Source organism: Hemitrygon akajei, chromosome 2, assembly GCF_048418815.1.
Source record: "Hemitrygon akajei chromosome 2, sHemAka1.3, whole genome shotgun sequence".
Lineage (NCBI taxonomy): Eukaryota > Metazoa > Chordata > Chondrichthyes > Myliobatiformes > Dasyatidae > Hemitrygon > Hemitrygon akajei.
Genome location: NC_133125.1, coordinates 155,586,073 through 155,609,108, shown reverse-complemented (window position 1 = coordinate 155,609,108; position 23,036 = coordinate 155,586,073). Strand labels below are relative to the sequence as shown.

The following is a 23,036-nucleotide window of genomic DNA, read 5'->3' as shown; positions in this document are numbered from 1 at the left end:
CCCATGTACACTAGCAAACCTTCCCACAAGGATATTAGTCACTGGGTGCAAACTGACTCTTCTGTACAGATCCTGCCTTCCCTGCGAGAGAGATCAATGATCCAAAGGTCTGAAGCACTCCCTCCTGCACCATCTCCTAAGTCGCGTGTATATTTAAGCTGTATATAAGAATAAATACCAAAAAAAATCTACCTATGGCCTATGCCTCTCCTCGTCAAAGGTTCAATGAGTCAAAGCCTCAACTCCTACACTAACACTGGCCCACTCACACAATGGCCACTCCATTTAAACCCAACTTCTTTTTATTGGACCATGCCAAGTACCCCATAATGCACAATCCAATGTCATCTCAGGAAGAGTGGTACACAAAATGTACAAGCTGCCCCCAGTTGTTTTTTTAAAAATTCGCTCTCCCTCTATGCAATCCAATGTCTCTTTGGGAACCGTGTCATGCAAAATGTCACATGGAAGATCGTTCCCCAAGACAATCTCCATGTACAAACCCCATTAAGAAAAATAACTTCTGTACATAAATCCTATTTAATGCAGTGGCTTTCGTACACAGCTATGCAATCTCCATCCCTGGGCAGGTTATCCCAATCCATATGTTAGCCAGTGTTGTTCCAGTCCTGCTGCCTGTTATGTTGTCCCAGTGAGGATTAAACAATAATAGGAAAGATAATACCAGGGTGAAGTTACTTCCTGCCAGAATGATAACAGCCCTTCCGGCCCAACAAGCAGACTGACAAGGAAGGAGGGATACTGAGTGGAGGTAAAGGTTGTGGATTCTGGAGATGTAAAGTGTTTGCAGTGCTGTGCTGAGGGAGGGCTACACTGTTGGAAGGATGTGGCACTGAGACTAAGAGCTCTCCCTCAGGAGAGGGGTCAGACACCCTGCTGCCTCAGGGAAGGTGAGCAGAGATCACCTCAATGCCCATCAGCCAATATTATTTGAGGGCATTAACCCACTGCTGTTGCCTACTTTTGGTTGGAGCTTACATTGCACCTACCCTCTTGAACCCACTTAATTCTCTAGACATGATCTGGTTCTAAACTCCACACAGTAATGGTGATGAGACCAGCTGGAAACACAGCCAGATTTTCCATACTTCCTTGCCACATACAAGGAGGTCATGTGGCCCATCAAGTCCATGCAGGCTCACAAGTGAATCCCAATCTCCGTGATTTTTCCTGTAACATATTCTCCCCAAAATCCCATTTATTCCCCCAGATCACACAACTCACATCTACACTAGGGGGACAGTGGGGGCACCAGGGAAAACTTTTGTGGTCAAAGGGAGAAAATGCGATCTCTGATTCTGCCAGAGAGCAAAGATTTACAAGAACAATGCCTGGCGTTGAGGTCTTGAGTTATGAGGAGAGGTGGAACAAGTTTGGAATTTATTCCTTGGAGTGGAGGGTGACCTTACGGAAATGTATAAAAAGATAAAGGGCTTCAAAAGGAGTGAATGCATATGGCCAACAACTACTCCGGACAGCCCAAGTCATGGAGAAGCTCTCTCTGATGACAATGACAAGAAGCTTGGTGTCTTACACTCCATATTATGGCTTTTTGCCTTTCCATTCGAGCCATGTTTGTTGTCATGTGTACTGTATGGCGAGGTTGCCAGCAGCAGCATCACAGGTACATACATTCAGATAATGTCCAGAATATAAATTATATATTCATTACACAAGAGTGAACATTGAGAGGGAAAACAGATTCTGCCAAGGCAAATCCTTAGTGCAAGTAAAAGACACATTCAGAGACAAGTCCATGGTAGTGCAAGAGGTTGTCTGTAGGTTAAAGGTTCACAATTAATCTAGAATAGAGAAACTTAGTTCAAGTACTGACGGTTAGAGGAAAGTAACTTTTCCTTTCCCTGTTAACCCTTCAACATCACTATGACCTTCCAGCTAGCCCTTCTGAGAAATGGTAAAAACTAAATCAACATCTTAACTAGTTCCTTTCATAGTTTGTGGAATCTTACAAGAATGATAGAATATCAGTGAATAAACACTTCTCAGAAGAGTTTATTCATCATATATGCCAGGAAAGCACTAGGTCCTTTTTCACAGAATATTAGTGTTTATCACATGAGTAGGCATGGTAGTGTAGGGGTTAATGTAATGCTACCACAGCACCAGTGACCCAGGTTCACTTCTGCCACTGTCTATAAGGAGTTTCAACATACTCCTCATGACTGCTTGGGTTTCCTCTGGGTTCTCTGGTTTCCTCTCACATTCCAAAGCCGTATGGGTTAGCAGGTTAATTGGTCACATGGGTATAATTGGGCAGCACAGGCTTGTTGGGCCAGGAGGGCCTATTATTGTGCTGGATCACTAAATAAAACAAAATGACAATCACGAGGGGAATCCAAGTCACTGAATGAGGAATCCAAGTCACTGAATAGGAAATTTGTGACATTATTCTCCAGTTACACAGGACACGTGTGAGGTCACACACAGAGTAAGCTCTGTAATAATGGGTGTGAGTGCACTGAGGTGGCTTTGGAGCCACAATCGATCTGTTGAAGGAGGGACGTATCTGTGGAGGAAAAGAAGTTGCTAACATTATCAATTTCTTTTCCCTCACAGATGCTCTTGGGAGTTATATACAAACCTCCTAACAGAAGCCAGGATGTGGGATATACAGTACCGATAAAAAGTATTCATCCCCCTTGAAAGTTTTCACGTTTTATTGTTTCACAACATTGAATCACACTTGATTTAATTTGGCTTGTTTTGATGCTGATCAACAGAAAAAGACACTTTCCTGTCAAAGTGAAAACAGATCTCTACAAAGTGATTTAAATTAATTACAAATATGAAACTCAAAATAATTGATTGCTTAACTATTAATGTTTAATATGACACACCAAATCATCACTAGTGCAGCCAATTGGTTTTAGAAGACACATAGTCAGTTAAATGGAGATCACTCAATTTGACTGTATATGTGCCCTCAAGGTACTTCAATTGATTGCAGTAAAAATACATTTGTATCTGGAACGTCCAACTGCTGGTGTGTCAGTATCCCAGTAAAACTTCACCATGAAGACAAAAGAACACGCCAAGCAACTCCACAAAAATGTTACTGAAGAAGCACAGGCAGAGATGGATACAAGAAAATTTTCAAGTCACAGAACGTCCCTTGGAGTACAGTTAAGCCAATCATCAAGAAATGGAAGGAATATGGCACAGCTGTAAATCTGCCTGTAAATAGGCTGTCCTCAAAAACAGAAGAGGACTAGTGAGGGAGGCCACCAAGAGACTTATGACAACTCTGGAGGAGTTACAAGTTTTAGTGGCTGAGATGGGAGAGGCAGCCCAGGTGCTTCACCAGTCACAGCTTTGTAGGAGAACTGCAAAGACAAACCACTAGTGAAAAAACTCACATGAAATCTCGGCTAAAGTTTGCCAGATGGCAAGTAGGAGATTCTGAAGTCAGCTGGAAGAAAATTAAACCAAAATTGAGCTTTTTGATTATCAGGCTAAACACTATGTTTGGCATAACCCAAATGCTGCGCATCATCAAAAACTCACCATGGTGTGGCTGCATCATGCTGTGAGGATGCTTCACTGCAGTAGGCCCTAAAAGGCTTATGAAGGTAGAGGGTAGAATGAATGCAGAAAAATACAGGAAAATCCTGCAGGAAAAACCTGATGCAATCTGCAAGAAAACTGTAACTTGGGAGAAGATTTGCTTTTCAATAAGACAATGACCACAAGCATAAAGCCAAATCTACACAGGAATGGCTTAAAACAATAAAGTTAATTTCCTGGAGTGGCCAAGTCAGAGTCAGACCTCAGTCCAACTGAGAATTTGTGGCAGGACTTGAAAACGGCTGTTCACTCACTATCCCCATGCAATCTGACAAAGCTTGAGCAGTTTTGTAAAGAAGAATGGAGAAAAATTGCAGTGTCCAGATGTGCAAAGCTGATAGAGACCAATCCACACAGACTCAAGGCTGTGATTGCTGCTAAAGGTGCATTTACTAAATACTGACTTGAAGGGGTTGAAAAATTATGCAATTATTTTGTAATTTATCTTTGTAAATAATTTAGATGACTTTGAGGAGATTTTTTCCACTTTGATATGAATCTTTTTCTGTTGATCAGTATTAAAGAAAAAGCCAAGTTTAAGAGACAGGAGTCTTTTCAGACATATTGAGTAAAAGTAAGGTTAGAATAGGTATCAGACCACTGGAAAATGGTGCTGGATAGGTGGTAATGAGGGACAAAGAAATGGCAGATGAACTTAATAAGTACACATTTGTATTTTGCATCAGTCTTCCCTGGGGAAGACATGTATGCCAGAAATTCGAGAATATCATGGGGCAGAAAAGAGTGTAGTTGCTCTTACTAAGGAGAATCACTAGATTCTGTACCTGTTCTAGAAGATTGGAAAATTGCAAATGTCACTCCACTCTTTAAGAAGGAAGGGAGGCAGAAGTAAAGAAATTTTGGCTTGTTAGTCTGACTCCAGTGATTAGGAAGACGTTGGAGTCCATTATTTAGGATGAAGTTTCAGGGTAACTGGAGGCACGTGATAAAGTAGGCCAATGTCAGCATGGCTTTCTCAGGGAAAATCTTGCCTGACAATTCCGTTGGAATTCTTTATAGAAACAATAGGCAGGATAGACAAAGGCAAGTCAATGGATGTTATTTATTTGGATTTTCAGAAGGCCTTTTACAAGGTGCCGCACATGAGGCTGCTTTACAAGACAGGAGCTCGTGGTATTACAGGAAAGATACTAGCATGGATAGAAAACTGGGTGACACGGTAGCGTAGTGGTTAGCACAACGCGATGTGGGTTCAATTCCAACCACTGCCTGTAAGGAGTTTCTACGTTCTGTCTGTGATCTCATGGGTTTCCTCTGGTGCTCCGGTTTCCTCCCGCAGTTCAAAGACATACCGGTTAGTAGGTTTATTGGTCATTGTACATTTTCCCATGATTAGGCCAGGATTAAATCAGGGGATTGCTAGGTGGCACGACTCAAAGGGCCATAAGGGCTTGCTCTGTGCTGTAGCTTAATAAATAAATAAAATGAACAAAGATTGGCTGACTGGAAGGAGGCAAAGATTGGGAATTAAGGGGCCTATTCTGGTTGGCTGCCAGTGATTAGTGGCATTCTGCAAGGGTTGGAATTGGGACCACTTCTTTTTGCCAGTGATTTGGATGATGGAATGGATGGCTTTGTGGCCAAGTTTGCAGACAATACAAAAATAGGTGGAGAGGCAAGTAATATTGAGGAAGCAGAGAGACTGCAGAAGGAGCCATTTAGGAGAATGGGCAAAGAAGTTGCCGATGGAATGTAGTGTCGGGGAGTCTTTGGTCAAACACAGTGGTGAAAGGAACATAAACATAAGTAATTTTCTAAATGAAGAGAAAATTCAAAAATCAGAGATGCAAAGGAGCTTGGGAGTCATTGTGTAAGATTCCCTAACTTGTAGGTTGAGTTGGTGGTAAGGAAAGCAAATGTAATGTTGGCATTCATTTTGAGAGGACTAAAATATAAGAACAAGCATGTAATGCTGAGGCTTTATAAGGCATTGGTCAGACTGCACTTGGAGTATTGTGAGCAGTTTGGGCCCCCTATCGAAGAAAAGATGTGCTGATATTGGAGAGGGTCCCAGGAGGATCATGGGAATGATTCCAACAATGAAAGGGTTAACATATGAGGAGTGCTTGATGCCACTGTGTCTGTACTTACTGGAGTTTAGAAGAATGACAAGTCCACTTTAAAACCTATCAAATATTGAAAGACCTAGATAGAATGGATGCAGAGAGGATGTTTCCTATAGTAGTGGGTGAGTCTAGAACAAGAGGGCACAACCTCAGAATAAAAGGACTTTTGTTTAGAAGAGAGATGAGGAGGAATTTCTTAAGTCAAAGGATGGTGACTCTTTGGAAATGATTGCCACCGACAGATGTCCTAATTTTGTTCTTGTGTCTTATGCTGTTTGATCCGATGTTTTCCTCCAGCAGGTTACTTGTTGCTTGAGATTCAAGCATCTGCAGTCTCTTGTGTCTCGTTCTGAGAGGGTTTTACTGGACTGATACCTGGAATGGGTCAGTGATCCTGTGAAAAAAGGTTGGCAAGTCCTGTATCTCCTGGAGTAAGAGAGAGCAGGTGAGAAAGGACTTGACCACAGTGGATTAAAGTCCTACTGTTTGGATGCAGACGGGATGTTTCCTCTAGGGGTAGAATCGACAATTAGGAGTCACTGGTTAAAAAAACAAACTGTTGCCCATTAAAGACAGAGACAAGGAGGGTTTTTTTTCCTCTTTAGAAGTGGTGAATCTCTTCTTCAAAGATGGTCTTTGAAAATTAAGCCCCATCCACACCTAATCGAGCATGCAAACCAATATTGTGCTCTAAATGATGATGAGTGGTGACTTGATAGAGGTGTATAAGTTTGTGAGAGGCATAGAGTGCAGAGCAGCATCTTTCTCCCAAAGTGGCAAGGTGGCCAGATGACATCTGTTTAAGGTGAGTGGGGAAAAGTTTAGAGGAGATGTCAGAGATCATTTATTATTTAACACAGAGGGTGTTAAGTGCCTGGAATGCATCGTCAGGGATGGCAGTAGAGGCAAATACATGAGGCACATTTAAGGTACTCGTATATAGGCGCATGGATGTAGGAAAAATGGAGGCTTATTGGCTGTGAATATTCTATGGAGATGGCTGGATGATTGATAAGAGAGGGGAAGGTGGGGCCAAGCACATAGCTAGATCAATCAAGACATAATTGGAAGGGGAAGGGCAGGCTTGAGGGACAGAGTAGCCTACTCTAGCTCCAAATTCTATGCTGGCATACTGTCATGATCAATGTTTTTCCTGCATTATTTGTGAGCGAAAGCAGAGGAGATATAAATGTAAGGGGCTGTAGAGAGAAAAGTGGACTCAGCCCACAAGCATATCCATCCCCACAATCAGTAGTATCTACAAGAGACTGCCACAAGAAAGCAACATCCATCATTAAGAATCCCCACCATTCAGGCCTGCTATCTTTTTGCAGCTACCATCGGGTAGGAGGTACAGAAGCCTGAAGTCCCACAACATGAGGTTCAGGAACAGCTACTTCCCTTCATCCATTTCATTCGTGAACCATTCGGTAATCACTACCTTCATATGTGAACACTATGACCACTTTGCACTTCAGCCTATCGATGCAGTTATAAAGAAAGCAAGACAATGTCTATACTTCATTAGGAGTTAAGTTGAAGTCTGTCCGGAGCCTTATAGGCTCATCAGTTTCCATGGCATGAAGCGACTGAGAGTACAAGACTCCCCCCCCCCCCCCCCCCCACCAATAGGATGCCAGTCGATCGTGAGGTTAACCTCCAGCATTTTGCCAGAACCCATTTTCAGCTGGGTGGACTGGAACAGTGTGTGGTTAAGTGCCTTGCTCAAGGACACAACATGCTACCTCGGTTGGGGCTCGAACTCACGACCTTCAGATTGCTAGTCCAATGCCTTAACCACTTGGCCGGCGCCGTTTGAAGAGATTTGATATGTCAACAAATACACCCAAAAATGTCTAGATGTACCGTGGAGAGCATTCTGGCAGGCTGCATCACTGGCTGGTATGGGGGGGGGGGGGGGGCGGGAGGCTACTGCACAGGACCGAAAGAAGCTGCAGAGGGTTATAAATTTAATTGGATCCATCTTGGCTATCAGCCTACAAAGTACCCAGGAGTGGTGTCTCAGAAGGGCAGCATCCATTATCAAGGACCTCCAGCACCCAGGACATGCCCGTTTGGAGGTAGAGGAGGTAAGGGGTGGGAGATGGAGGTAGAGGAACAATAATGCAGACTATTATCTAAATGGAAAGAAGGTTCAAACATCAGAGGGACTTGGGAATGTTCATTCAAGACTCCCAGAAGGTTAATTTATAGGTTGAGTCTGTGGTAAAGAAGTCAAATACAATGTTGGCATTTATTTCAAAGGGTGTAGAATTCAAAAGCAAGGAGACAATGTTGAAACTTTATAAGACACTGTCAAGCCTGCACTTGGAGTATTGCCAACAGTTTTGGGCTCCATCTCTCACAAAGGATGTGTTGTCTTTGGAGAGAGTCCAGAGGAGGTTCATGAAGATGTTTCTAGGAATGAACGGGTTGACATATGATGAGCGTTTGGCAGCCTTGGGCCTGTACTCACTGGAATTTAGAACAACGCTGGGGATCTCACTGAAATCTACCAAATGTTGAAAGGACTAGATATGGTGAGTATGCAGAGGATCTTTCTGTATACCCAGAACTAGTGGGCACAGCCTCAAAATTGAGAATTGACCCTTTAGAACAGAGGTAAGGAGGATTTTTTGTTAGCCAGACAGCAGTGAATCTATGGAATGCTCTGTCACTGACTGCGGTGGAAGCCAAGTCCATGCGTATATTTAAGGTGTAAGTTGATAGCTTCCTGATTGGCCAGGGTGTCAAAGGATATGGTGAGAAGGCAGGTGTATGGGGTTGAGTGGGATCTGGGATCAGCCATGATGGAATGGCGGAGCAGACTTGATGGGCTGAATAGCCTAATTCTGCCACTATGTCTTATGCTGACCGTGACAGCTTGAAGGCCAATCTTTTGGTGGAAGGACAGAAGGGAACAGGATTTTGCTATCCCTTGGCAATAGCACTCACTGGCTTATAATGAATGTTCGTCACTCACAGAGAGTGACAGGAACCAATTACAGTGAGGACACAGGAACCCTTACATAACAGGGTGTCAACAAGCATGTACAGTGAGGATGCAGGAACTACAGGCAGAGAAGAGCCAGGAACATTATGTGGAGTGGGGTTAGTAGTTGTACCTGTGAGTCAGGAATACCAGGCAGTGGGGAGCCAGGGAAAATGCATGATGAAGAATCAAATAACAAGCAGACAGGAACCACAGACAATGAAACAGAGACATAGGAAGTGCATCTGGAACTACAAGCAAAGAGGCAAAAGGAACAGGCTGTGGGCCAGGAAATATGGATGGGTGATTGATTTCTGATAAGCAGAGAGTGGGAATGTTAAATGTGACCATGCAGCAACGTCAGCAGGATCATGGAGGTTGAGGTCACAGATCAGCTGTGTGAGGAGTTCTCTCAGGGGACCGAGCCACTGCATCTGCTCCTGAGGGGCAGGTTGCACTTGCAGGGAGAGAATGAAGGCCCACTGCATGGGCTGTCGCATTTCAGCTCACGGGGGGGTGGGGGGGGGGAAAACGCTCAGGGAGACGAGTCCGAACTGAGCCAGAGATCAGCCCCTGGGGCCATTCATTTATCAGAGATCCCATCATAGACAGTTTGACCTCGGTTGGGGAGAAGCGGGGAGTAGGGAGGGATTATCAGCTGCAGGTAACATTACATCTGCCCTCACCCATCCTATAGCTCCCCTCAAGCTCCTTACCGAGCAGAGGAAGGATTGATTCAGTGCCCAACAATACAGTGCACTGTAGACTAATACTTCACAGATGAAGTGGGGGGCATGCATTTAAAGAGCGGAAAGTTCAAAGGAGATGCACGGGATATTATTTTTACACAGAGAGTGGCGAGTGCTTGGAAGAGGCTGCCAGAGAGGTGGTGGAAGCACATACGATAGAGGTGTCTAAGAGGCTGTTAGACACGTGAATCTGCAGGGAGTGAACGGATGTGGACCATGTACAGACAGATGGGATTTGCTTAATTTAGTGTTGTGGTTGGTGTCGACATCATGGGTTGAAGGACCCGTTCCTGTGTTGCATTATTCAGTACAGTTCTTTTCAGTCCCACCCACACACAAACACTCAAGCACACACACCACACACCCACTCACACAAGCACACAGTCCCACACTGACACTCCCTTGAATTCACACACACAATTTTGGAAGCAAAGGCATGTGGGTTGGTTAATTGGCTACTGTAAATTGTTCCTAGTTTGTAGGTGAAGGGCACGATTGATAGGAATTCAGATAGAATAAATAGTATTCTGGTGTAAATCTGCAATAATTGCATGGTTGCTAGTCAGCATGGACTCAATGGGCCAAAGGGCCTCCTTGTCTATCCTGGAAGAGTCGATAGCAAACTCACATGCTGCCTTACACTGCACAGTCCATGTGCATAATTGACACACTCACACATGTACACACACAAACATGCATACACTCACAGATTCAGCCACACACACATACATGGTCACTCACATTCACACACACTCCATGTGCCCATAATACACACACTCATGTACTAGTTCCCTCCCCATACACATCACTATGCATACACTCAAACACACCCACATGCACTCCCCCACAAATTCCCATGAACCCACACAATTTCACCCACACATTTCCTCCTCTATTCCCCCCCAAATCCACCTTCCTCAATCTTCTTCAACCATCTCCCACCATCCTCTTTTCTCTCTTGACTCCAAGGCACATCTTACAAGTGAGTTTTGATGGAGAGGAAGGTAGGGAGGGAGAGGGTGAGTGAGTTATGAGAGGGAGTGAGGATGTTGAATCAGAGATTAGCTGGGGGAGAGAATGAGGGCATTGAGGAATAGTTGGGTGAGAGTAAGAGAGGGGAGTGAAAGAGCAAGGAGCGGGGAAGAAGGTGAGAGGAAAGGGCAATAGTTGGGGTAAGAAGGTAAGGGGAGAGGGGAATAGTTGGGGAGAAGATAAAGAGGGGAATAATTGCGGGAAGTTGGAGTGAGTATGGGGATGGTGAACTGGGGAATGAATGAGGGAACTGTGAAATAAAGGGGGGAATGGAGGAGCAGTGAGCAGTAGTGGGGATGAGGACAGGTCTGGCGCGACGACGCCTTTGGGAATTCTAGACACTGAAACGGAACCGTTTCCCTGATCATTTCGGGCGCCGGGAGACGTGAAGCGAACGTGGCTCGGTAATAAGGTTAGAGATGGGAGCACCACCCAACTGCGGAACGACGAGGCGCGGGGACCTCAGGTTGGACCCAGTGGATCGACCTCCTTTGCTGGGAACCTGGTGCCCAGCCGGAAAGTGGGAACTCTATCTCCCCTCCCCACCCCACCCCACCACCCCGACATTCCCGGGGGGGGGGGTGACCAAAAGTTGCCATGGCACCCACCTGCCGGAACATTTCACATGGCCTTACCTCAAGATTGGTCCAATCCTCGGACGATCCCGGGACACTCTTGCGGAGATGGGGAGCAGCGAAGGGGGAGGGGAGGCTGGGGTTGGGGGGGGGGAGGTTGGATGAGTTGGGAACAGGAGGGAAGCGGGGCAGTTGGCGTCTTGGAACGACCCCTCCCTCCTCTCCGTCGTTCCCCGGAACGCCTCCCCGTCCCGCACCCCACGTTCCCCCTCCCACCCCGCCCTTCTCCGCCGGAGGTTCAGTAAGGGCGGGAGGGCACGCCTTCTGTCAGCCACCGCCCTCCATTGGGGAGGGCCATCGAAGTCTTCAGCACCGCTCCTCTCGCTCGCGTTGCACCCCAACCTCCGTTCGCCTTCGGGTCAAAAGCAAGAGGCTTCTTCCCTAATCTCCCCGGGAAGTCAGAAGGTTGATCCGGCGTTGGCACCGGGCGGGAAAAGCCATCCACTGCACCACCGGGTCCGTGCTTCGGGATGAGCTTGCAGGCAACGAGGAGAAGCCAGCTTCCTCCGCCGGAATCCGGAGCGGAGAGAGAGAGGAGCAACAGTTCCCGGCCCTTCTCTGCTCACTCCCCGCGTCAAAACTGTAGGCCGGTTGCCATGGTTTCCAATCATTTCACAGAGAGAGGAGAGGAGGGAAGAAAAAAAACAGGCTGGAACGATGCTTGCGTTTTAATTACAGATCAGGAGCAGCGTGTACAGAGCCTGGTGGGGACTGGAAGGGAATGCAGTCTGTGTCTGTGTGTGTATATATGCTTCGGTATAAACTGCTTCAGAATAAACGCACTGAGATGATGAGGGATGTGGTGATGAACACGTTCCTAAGGAGAGCTGTGGAGGCCAAATTACTGGGTATATTTAAGGTAAAGTTTGACAGGTAAGGAGAGTGGGGGTGGTAAGAGTTCAAGGTGGAACGCGGTTAAATAAAAAAAATCGTCCCTGACTTAAATGGCGGGGCAACCCCGATGGACTGAATGGCCTGATTCTGCTCCCAGTATCCTTTGGAGTGGTGTCTCATGGCCCGGGACTGAACCTGTTCGGAACGACGCGTGGGCAGGGGCGCACTCCCACTCGGTGACCCGTTCTCACACAGACACAATGGGCGAGAGCCGAGGCTCCTCGGACAGGGTGGGAGATTCGAGCAAGATTCGCCTCGCTCCCATAAGAACATAAAACTTAAGAGCAGAATTAGGCGATTCGGCCCATCGAGTCTTCACTGCCATTCCATCCTGACTGATTTATTATCCCTCTCAATTTCATTCTCCTGCCTTCTCCCTGTAATCTTTGACGCCATTACTAATCAAGAGTCTATCAATCTCCATTATAAATAATCCCCAATGACCTGGCCACCACAGCCGTCTGTGAATTTCACAGATTCACCACACTCAGGCTTCCAGTGGTTTACAATTGGCTCCAGGGAAGGAGGCCTGAGTGGGGTTCCCTGGACTCCGGCTTTTCGTGAGGGCAAGTCACACCCCAACCACAGAGGATGGTGAGGTGGGTGGGACTGCACACAGAGAGACCACCCTTTCTTGACTGACTGCCTGCCTAGGTGCCAATGGAATCCAGTTGAGAAGGGTCCAGCTGCCATGTGGGAAGCAGTGCTGGATGCTTGTTTACAACAACATCACAAAGACTCTAAAGCCATGACCTGGGGATCACTGGACGAAGATGGGCCACTCAGCCCCTCGAACCTATCCCACCATTCCTGAAGATCCTGTCTGCCGCCTGGAACGTTTCACATCCCCTCCATCCTCACTCATCAAGGTTCTATTCACCCCCACCTTAAAGATATTTACAGACTCTGCATGTACCACCCTATGAGGAAGTTCTATGCACCCCCTCGAGAGAAAATGTTTCACCTCTTCGCTGTCTCAAAGGGACAATGACTTCTTTTTAAACTTGAGGTCTGGTTCAAAGATTGTTAGGCACCAATGGGATCAATGAAGACCTCCTTATGCTTCAAAAGTCCGGCAGAAATGTGTGTTTAAAAAGATGAAAGAACAGATGAGGCTTGTAGAGTGGGGTAGCAGGTCTACGGCTCCAGAGACGCAGATTCAGTCCTCTGCTGGTGTCTGTGTGGAGTTTTGCATTCTCCCTGTGACCAAATGGTTTTTCACCCCCCCCCACCCACCCCCATAGTCCATTTTCCTCCCACATTGCAATGATATGCAAGTTGACAGGTTACCTGGTCACTGTAAATTGTCCTGACTGACTGACCAGCTGAGTATTTCCAGCAGTCCCTGTTTTTTACTGCATTGTACATTCATATTTAATTGAACATAGAATGAAGCAGGAGCAGGCCGTTCTGCTCACAATGTTACACTGAAATAATTATATTAGAATTTAAATGCCCAACTAAACTAATCCCTTCTGCCTACACAATGCCCATCTCTCTCCATTGTCTGCACATTCACCTTCCTATCTAACAACCTGTTAAACACCTCCATCATTGTTGCTTCCTCCACCACCCCCGGCACAGCATTCAAGGCATTCACCTCTCTCTGTGTAAAAGATCAGTCCCACATATCTCCTTTAACTTGCCTCCCTCACTTTAAACACACGCTCTCTAATGTTTGGCATTTTGACTTTGGAAAAACGAGACTGGCTGCTCACCCTATCTAGGCCTCTCATCTTATTATTTTCTATCAGGTCTCCTGTCTGCCTCTGTTTAAGAGAAGATGACCCATGTTTATCCAACCTCTTCTTATAGTACATACCCTCTAATCTAGACAGCATCCTGGCAAACCACTCATGTACCCTCTCTAAAACCATTACATCCTTTATTTGGGGCAACCAGAACTGAATACAATACTACAGCTGTAGCTGCAATATAACTTCCCAACTCTTGAATCAGTGCAAGTATGTCATACAATACAACTTCTTTCCTACCCTGTCAACCCGTGCAGCCACTTTCAGAGGTATTTCTGGAAACTCTCCAATGGGTCGCACAAATTCCCCCTCAACCAAGTCATCTAATCCTACTTTTTACCCGCTCCCCAAACTTAGACTAAATTGTAGGTCGTCTAATTAGGAAGTTTGCCAGTGAGTCGAAGATTGATGAAGTTGGGGATAGTATTGATGGTTGTCAAGGGATACAGCAGGATATAGATCATCTCCTCATACCTCGCTTTGGACCATCAAGGGTGGAGATGGTCAGCATGACAGGACAATAGTTTAAGGTGAATGGAGGAAAGTAGAAGGGAGATGTCTGAGGTATTTTTTATGCACAGAGAGGTGGGTGCGTGGAAGAGGCAGATATATTAGGGACGCAGAAGAGACTTAGGCAGGCGCAAGGATATTATGGGTTAAAAGGTGGACTGAAGGGCCCATAGTGAACTGTATTGTTCTATGCATTTCTTCTAATACTGCACTCGGTGTTCAAAATGTGGCCTCTTCTACAGTGGAGAAACTAAACATACATTGGGTGATAGTTATGTGGAAAACCTGCCTTCAATCTACAGATTCCTACCACTTTAATTCTCTATCATATTGGTCTGTGGCCCCCTGTTCTTTCACAGTGAGATCCAACACAAGCTGAAATATCCATCTTCCGCATGAGCACTTTGCAATCTTCTGGTCTCAAGATTGAGTTCTATATCTTTAGGTAACTCAGTCTCAGTCTGTGTCAGTCGTCCATCTGTGATATTGGCTCATTTTGCTTGTTTTCCCTGTGGAAGTGGAGGAAGTGTCCAACCTGACCTATCAGATATATCTCCTGCTCTGTATTCCACAACTCCTACATTTTTTGTCCATGTTCTCACACTTGAACTGCTCCAATTCACACATTGGCCATAGACCACTTCTCCCCTTGGTCTACCTGGTTTTACCCCATCAGACATACCTCTCAGCACTGCCCTCCCCAATTCTTTCATCCTTCCTGCAGCTTATTGGGCTTCTTTTGTCTCCTTCCCAGTTCTGTTTCTCTCCCCACAGATGCATCCTGACCTGCTGAGTATTTCCAACATTGTTTTTTGTTTTAGATAGTCATAACCTTTTTCCTCTGGCAAGGGTATCAAAACCAAGAGGGCACAGGCTTAAGGCAAGTGAGGGAAAGCTTTAAAGGAGAAATAGGGCATGTTCTGTTGATGCATAACAATTTTTACAGATACACCACAGACTGCATCCTATCCATGTGCATCAGAGCTTGGTCTTGTAACTTATCTGCCCATGACTACAAGAAACTGCAGAGAGTTGTGGATGCAACTCAGCACATCAAGAACACCAACCTCTTCCCCATGGTCTCTTCTGTACTTCTCAGTGTCTCAGTAAGGCAGCTAGACCTCACCCACCCTGGGCTTTCTCTCTTCTCCCCCCTCCCATCAGGAGAAGCCTGAAAGCATGTACCACCAGGCTCAAGGACAGCTTCTACCCCATGCTTAAAAGTCTATTACATCTTTCCCTAGTATGATAAGATGGACTATTGATCTCACAATCTTCCTCTTGATCCTGCACTGAAATTTCTCTGTAGCTGTTACTCTGTGTTGTTACTGTTTTACCTTGTTCTAGTTCAATGTACTGTGTAATGATTTGATCTCCATAAGGCAAGCTTTTCATTTTATCTCAGTGCATGTAGCAAAAATAAACCAAAACTAAAAAGCCAACACTAAACAGACAATTAATCTCATTGCAACCCAAGTGAGCAGAAACCTTCAGCAGAGAATGCAGCCCAAAAAAGTACCATTCTCCTGACAACTCAGGAGGACGGAGAGAGTCACAGCGGGTTAAATCCTGCTTCCCAATTCCAAGTCTGCTTGCATCCACACTGATAATTCCACTACAAATCTCCTGGGAGTATGGAGTCCGATTCCAAGATCACTCTCACACTGCTGTTCGTGAGTCCCTTCCAAACAGCAGTGGTGAGGCCAAGAGCGACAGGCACATGCACACGCAGAGAGGCAAGGCTGAAAGTCATCGGTGTTCCCCTCAGGCAGAGGTGTGTTGGGGGATATAGTATTAACCATGCTGTATCCATGCCAGAATGTGGGTATGAAACACAGTCACCTGATAACTGTTTCACCAACAGACCACAATCAATGAGACCAGAGTGAGAAGATGGGTGGGAATGGGAATCAGGGATATAGATTCCAGTCTCCCCTCACTGGCCACATGTGGGCACTGCTCTTCCATCTAGGAGGGGGCTCAGCCCCCATATCCCTGTATAGAGGAGGGAGGTCCATTGGACACATCTAAAGTCCCAACTGAGGACCAACCTCGAGCGCATATCCAACAGCTACATCATCACCACCAACTAGAGGAGAGTGGAGGATGAGGGGATATCAGGAAGGAGGGGAGAAGTTATGTGAGAGGAAAGGGTGGGAGAGGGAAAAGGCTGTACTGGGAGAGGGAGTAGCTACAAGGGGGAGGGCAGGGTGGAGGTGGAGGAGACACTAGACAGATGGGAGGGGGCAGAGTGGATACTGGGGGGAAGGAGGGGATAGTGAAGGAAGGGAAGAGGGAGAAGGAGGGAATACTGGAGAGGGTGGACAGATATAGATACGACCATGCTCCTACCGTGGTCAGCGTGTCTCCCTTCCACCGGGACACTGACAGTTCGCCGAAGCAGTTTGGTCCTCGAGGAAGGCTCGTGCCTTCGTTCCCGAAGCAACAAGGGGTGGACCTGTGAATCAAATGCAGTGTCAGCACCCGCACTGTGGGCTCAAGCTGCACAAGGCCTGAAATGGGATGAGACAGGGGCTTAGACAGAGGAGTGAATCTCCCACTACACTATCCCATCACTCACTCCTGATTCCATTCTCCACAACCTTCCACTGCAGGGAATCCCAGAGAGTCACCATCCCCTGGAAGAAGGTCTTACACACCTCAGGTTTTAAGTGACTGCTGCTGTAACTGCATCCAATTGTTTGTGAAACTCCCACTAATCAAAACCATTGAGTCAAGCTCCCTCAGGATCCTAAGATGCTAGTGGGACTGGAGATACTGGATCAGCAACCACAAATTGCTGAAGGAACTCAGCAGGCCAGGTAGCATCTATGAACATTTGCTTTTTCGGGCCAAGACCATCAGTTCTTAAGAAGGATCTTGGCCCAAAACATTGACTGTTTATTTCCCACCAATAGATCTTGCCTGACCTGCTGAGTTCCTCCAGCATTTTGTGTGTGTTGAATCATCAGCTCCTAAGTGTTTAAATTCCTAATTCAGCTGAACACCAAACAACATAAATTGTACTGATGCACAGAAATGGGTCCTATAGCCCGAATCTGCGCCGACCAACAATCCCCCATTTCCACAAATCCCATTTTATTGCCATCAACTGCCTCCCAGATTCTACCCTCACCCACACACTAGGACTGATTTTTCAGCCCACAGTTAGTGGGTTAACTGTGTGTCTCTGGAATGTGGGAGGAAATCAGATTATCTGGGGGTGGGGGGTGCACACAGTCGCTGGGAGAAGGTGTAAACTCCACACCCAGAAAGGACCAGAGGTCAGTATCAGACATGGCTCTCTGGAGCTGTGGGGTGCCCAATGTAATAGAACATTAAAGCACAGAAGCAGCCCTTTGTCCATCTAGTCCATGCCAACCTAGTCCCATCTACCTGTGCCCAGGTCATAGTGCTCCAAACTTCCTTCATCTATCTACTCATCCAAACTTCTCTTAATGCCAACCTTTAGCTTCTGGCAATAGGATTATCGCCTCATCCCAGGAGTTAGCCACATGGGAAGAGGGTTGTTCCAGGATCAGAAGGAGGCAACTCTCTCTCCTTTGCTCCCTGCTCTTAGCTGGTGCCCACCCCTCCCACGAGCTGCTCCTCACTCCTGCCCGGTCTTACCTCTTCTTCGTCTAACATAAGAAGCTGATTTCCGGAGATGACGCAGAATTTGGGGTTCCAGATAGGACGCTCGTAGGGTGACTGGTTGTAGGAGATTCGGTGGCCTGGAGTCCCTCGCACATCTGGAAGGCAAATTAGATGCGTGTTAACTGGCACCCTCTGCAGGCACCAGCCATTGCTTGCTCCCCTTCTCTTCCCTCCCCCTTCGCATCCACTGAAGAGTTCCCTCACTTGTTCCCCACTCCCAGTATCCTGGCTATCATTTCCCTCTCGACCAATTTCAGATCTTCACACCAGTTGGCCATCTTCTCCTTGCTGGTTCTCTGTCAAAGCAACCAGCTAATTCTAATTCTGATGATGTGTCTTTGAAAAGATGAGTCTGTTTCTCTTCCCTCCGATGCTGCCTGACCTGTTGAATATTTTCAGTATTGTCGATCCAAACCCCAGCTACTTCGTCCACCAATGATCTAATTCCATGATGGTCCCATCCTCCACTACCTGTTAACAGTGATTCTAACCACACAGCAGGAACAATGTTCCACTCATGCTTTTTTTTTTCTCGTAATTGTAGAGTCATAGAGCTAAACACAAAAGAAACAGGGTCTTTGTGATGACCAAGCAACCTACTTGATGTGATCACATTGTGTGCATTTGACCCATGTCACTGTAAACCCTTCCTGGCAACGCATCTATCTGAAAGCATTTGTTTAATGCTGGACAGTGCATTATCTTGTACTGGTTTAGAATATGGAATAGTATAGTACTGAAACAGGCCCTTTGTTCACAATGTTGTGCTAAACGAATTAAACTAGTAATTAAATGCTAAAATAAACTAATCCTTTTTGCCTACACAAAATCCATCTTCTTTAATTTCCTGCACACTCATGTGCCTACCAAAGACACCTCTGTTGGATTTGCCCCCACCACGGCCCCACGCAGTGCATTTTAGGCACCAGCCACTCTGTGTGAAAAATCTTGCCCAACATATCTGCTTTCTACTTCCTCCTCTTACCTTAAGTGCGTGCCCTCTAGTGTTAGACATTTTGACCCAAATGCATTATACTTGCCTCAACCACATCTTCTAGCAGTTCATTCAATCCTCTTCCCAACTCCCCCTGATTTTATGCACTAATCACTAGTACTTGACCCCTCTCCCAATGGGAAAAGCCTCCCACTATCTGTTCAATCTTCCAACATCTACCAACACTTCCCACGTTTCTCTCTGAAGAAAACAGTTCTTGCCCCTCTCACACAAACAACTGCTGGAGGAAACCAAAAACATCCTCTCATACCGAGCTCTTCCAACAGTCTGTTTGTAGCTCCAGATTCCCATGTCTCTGGGTAAGTGTAGACCCTCATCTCATAAACTATTATTGGGTTTATTGTACTGCCCTGCCCCCACTCCCCACCTATATACCTTCCCCTTTACCTGGTCTCACCCATCACCTGCCAGCTTGTGCCTCTCCTTCCACCTTCTTATTCAGGCATCTGCCCCCTTCCTTTCCAGTCCTGATGAAGTGTCTCGGCCTGAAACATCGACTGTTTACTTCCCTCCATCAATGCTGCTTAACCTGCTGAGTTCCTTCAGCATTCTGTGTGTGTTGCTCAAGAGTAACAGCATCTGCAGAATCTCTTGTGCCTACTGTCTGGAATATCTCTGGATTTTATCCAATGCCCTGGTTTTGTTCCTGGGGTGAGGCACCCACTAGGAGCCTCCATGCTCCATTTGAGACCAAGCAGAGTTTTACAAATGCTCAGAATGGCTTTTGTATCCTCTGCTCTCTGTTTTGAAGCCCACATCTGTGAAAATCTTCTGAAGTGCTTTCCACAACTGTGAACCCTGGACTTTAAAATGACTGGAGGCAATTTCCTGAAGTAGTGTATATGGCTGCCAAAATGCCTTAGGTGCTAGTGTGACTGCTCCCAGCCTGGATCACAACCAGGGATTCCCCAGGAAGGGGAAGTTTGGGAGGAGGTTGGGGTGGCTCTTTCAGAGTTCCAGTTCATCATTATTCAAAGATCAAAGTAAATTTATTTTAAAAGTATACATATATCACCATACACAATCCCAAGCTTCATTTTCTTGTGGACATTCACTGTACATACAAAGAAACAAAAAAAACAAACAAAATAATGTAAATAAATAAGCAATAAATATCGAGAACACAAGATGAAGAATCCTTGAAAGTAAGGATGTGGGAACAATTCAGTGTTAGGGTGAGTGAAGTTATCCCCTCTGGTTCAAGTTCCTAATGGTTGATGGGTAATAACTGTTCCTAAACCTGATGGTGTGGATTTTGAGGCTCCTTACCTCCTTCCTGATGAGAGCAGTGAAAAGAGAGCATAGCATAGATAGTAGGGTCCTTGATCGTGGATGCTGATTTCCTATGACAGGGGTCCATATAGATGTGCTCAATGATGGACTCAGCTGTATCCAGTACTTTCTGTAGGCTTTTCCATTCAAGGGTTTTGGTGTTTCCATACCAGACAATAATACCAATAGTCAATATACTTTCCACAGCACATCTATAGAAGTTTTGTGGCACCACTCAGCCAGATTTTCAATCTCCCTCCTATATGCTGATTCATAACCACCTTTGATTCTGCCAACGACAGTGGTGTTGTCAGCAAACTTAAATATGGATTGGAGCAGTCATAATTACAGTCAGTCATAATTATAAAGTGTGGAGGGCAGGGGACTAAGCACAAAGCCTTGTGGTGGACCTGTGTTGATGGTGATTGTAAAGGAGATGTTATCGCCAATCTGAGCTGACAGAAAATTGAGGATCGAGTTGCACAAGAAGGTATTGAGGCCAGATTTGGGAGCTTACTGATTAGTTTTGAGGGAATGGTAGTATTGAATGCCGAGTTGTAGTTGATAATGAGCATCCAGATGTTCCAGGGTTGAGTGAAGAGCCAATTAAATGACATTTACAGTTGACTAGTAATGATTTTAGGCAAATTGGAGGGTATCCAAGTCACACCTCAGGCAGGAGTTTTTATGTTTCAAAACTGACCTCTCAAAGCGCTGAACACTGTGGATACAAGTGCTACTGGATGATAATCATTGAGGCAAATTACCATGTTCTTCTTAGCCCCAGTACGTGATGCCTGCTTGAAGCAGGTGGGTATGTCAGACTGCCAAAGTGAAAGGTTAAAGTTACCAGTTAACACTTCGGTCAGTTGATCAGCACAGGCCTTCAGTAGTTGGCCAAGTACCCTGTCTGTGTCAGATGCTTTCCATGGGTTCACCCCCTTGAAAGGTGCTCTCATGTCGGCCAGAGAGACTGAAATCACGGAGTCATTTGGGGCTGTGGGGTTTGTGAAGGTGCCTTCATGTTTTGATGGTCAAAATGAGCATAAAGGCTTTGAGCTCATCTGGGACTGAAACCCTGTAGTCACCAATGTCGCTTGGTTTCACTTTGTAAGAGATGATAGCATTCAAGCCCTGCCACAGCTGCCAAGCATCCTTCAGTAATTCAGTTTTGGTCTGGATTTGCCACTTTGCACGTGAGATAATTTTCCTGAAGGTCCTACTGGACATCTTGTATTTTACTTGGTCACTGGATCTGAACACCACCAATCTGGCTCTCAGTAGATTGACGATCTCATGGTTCATCCAGAGCTTCTGATGCAGAAGACCCTGAATGATGTTGTGGGGACACACTTGTCTACAACAGTTTTTATAAAGACTGTGACTACTGTAGCATATTCATTCAGATCCTCTGATGAGCCCTTGATTACATCCCAGTCCACGATTCAAAACTATCTCCTCCCCTGCCTCCTGCAACCATCTCTTTGTTGTCCTTATCTCTGGAGTTTTGCTCTTTAGTCTCTGCTGGTCTGCAGGTAGGAGGATAGCCAGATGACTACTTTTCTAGCAATGCAGTCCAGGGATGGAGCAGTAAACATTCCTAATTGTGGAGTAACAGTTGTTGAGTGTGTTGGGACCCCTTATGCTGCAGATGATATATTGATGATAATTGAGCCAAGATTTCTTCAAACAAGAATGACTAAAGTCTCTGATAATGATTTGAAAGGCATCAGGGTAGGCTGTTTCTTGTTTGCTAATCATTGTACTCAACACCTCAAGTGCTGGCTTAATATCAGCCATTGGAAGTTTGTAAACTGATCAGGATAGTGGAAGAGAACTCACTCAGTAAGTAGAATGGTTGGCACTTAATCATTAGATATGGATAGTGGAAGGGAAATCACTCAGTATGTAGAATGGTTGGCACTTAATCATTAGCTATGCCAGGCTGGGCTACAGGAGTGCAACAAGACTGCTGCGTCTGAGCACCATGAAGACTTTATCATGAAACACAGACCCCTCACCTTTTGCCCTTTCAGAATCGGTAGTTCGGTCCACCAGTGTATCGAGAAATCCTCCAGTTTTTCCAATGATTTCGCATGTCTGAGGTGAGCTATGTCTCCGTGAAGCACAGAATGCAACAATATGTCAGCTCCCTCTGATGCAGCAATTGGGTCCTCAATCTTGTCTTCAGTGACTGTATATTTGCTAACAAGGTACTGGGTGGAGAAAGATTTACACCCTGCTGTTTTAGTCTGACTTGTAGTCCATCCCTTCTCTTTCTCTTCTGGCCATGGCAACAAACCTTTGTCTGCTTAAAGGTACTGTACCTGCATTCCTGAGAGTTAAGTCCACTGAGTCCTTCAGAACATCGTGAAATCGCTCGCTCGTGAAGACAGTTTGAAAGTTTGTTACTTAAATGGAAATTACAGGCTGCAAGTTGCAATTAAAGTAGTTCAAAAGAAGTATATTTAGAAGTTTTGTCAGCTGCTCACAAAATGTTGATATGTTTCATCAGCACCATCTTGATAAAATATGGTATTACCAAATTGTCATCACTGATACAGAAATGTCAAGCTTTCCTTCATAATATGGGAACTTATCTGTTAATTTGCTCATTCTTGTCCTTATATCCTCTCATTGCTACTGACTGGACCACAGGGATGACACTCAAAGGCTTCTCAGTTGCAAAACTCTTCCCATTGGGTATGGGACAAGCCATTTGGCCCATTGAATCCATGTTGACTCACAGGGATGTCCCATTTCCCTCACCTATTCCCATCCGCACCTTCAGGATTCTACCCCTCTCCCTACATATCAGGGACAATCTACAGAG

At 45.7% G+C, this 23,036-nt stretch overlaps 1 protein-coding gene across 20 annotated transcripts in view; it reads right to left on the bottom strand.

Moving 5' to 3' along the window:
- LOC140717149 (ras/Rap GTPase-activating protein SynGAP-like) overlaps positions 1 to 23,036 on the bottom strand; it is a 683,169-nt gene that overhangs the window by 466,313 nt on the left and 193,820 nt on the right. For 18 of the 20 annotated variants that reach the window (XR_012096464.1, XR_012096465.1, XR_012096472.1 and 15 more), the window contains exons 3-4: positions 17,890 to 18,011; positions 16,612 to 16,717 (exon numbers count right to left, since the gene is read on the bottom strand). Coding sequence is in view for 6 of the 20 variants with exons in the window: in XM_073030475.1 (XP_072886576.1) it covers positions 16,612 to 16,717; positions 17,890 to 18,011 (228 nt within the window). In the remaining 14 variants the exon portion in view is untranslated. Of the gene's footprint in view, positions 1 to 11,101; positions 11,166 to 16,611; positions 16,718 to 17,889; positions 18,012 to 23,036 lie in introns of those variants that run through there. The other 2 variants (XR_012096491.1, XR_012096490.1) reach the window with 2 other exon arrangements.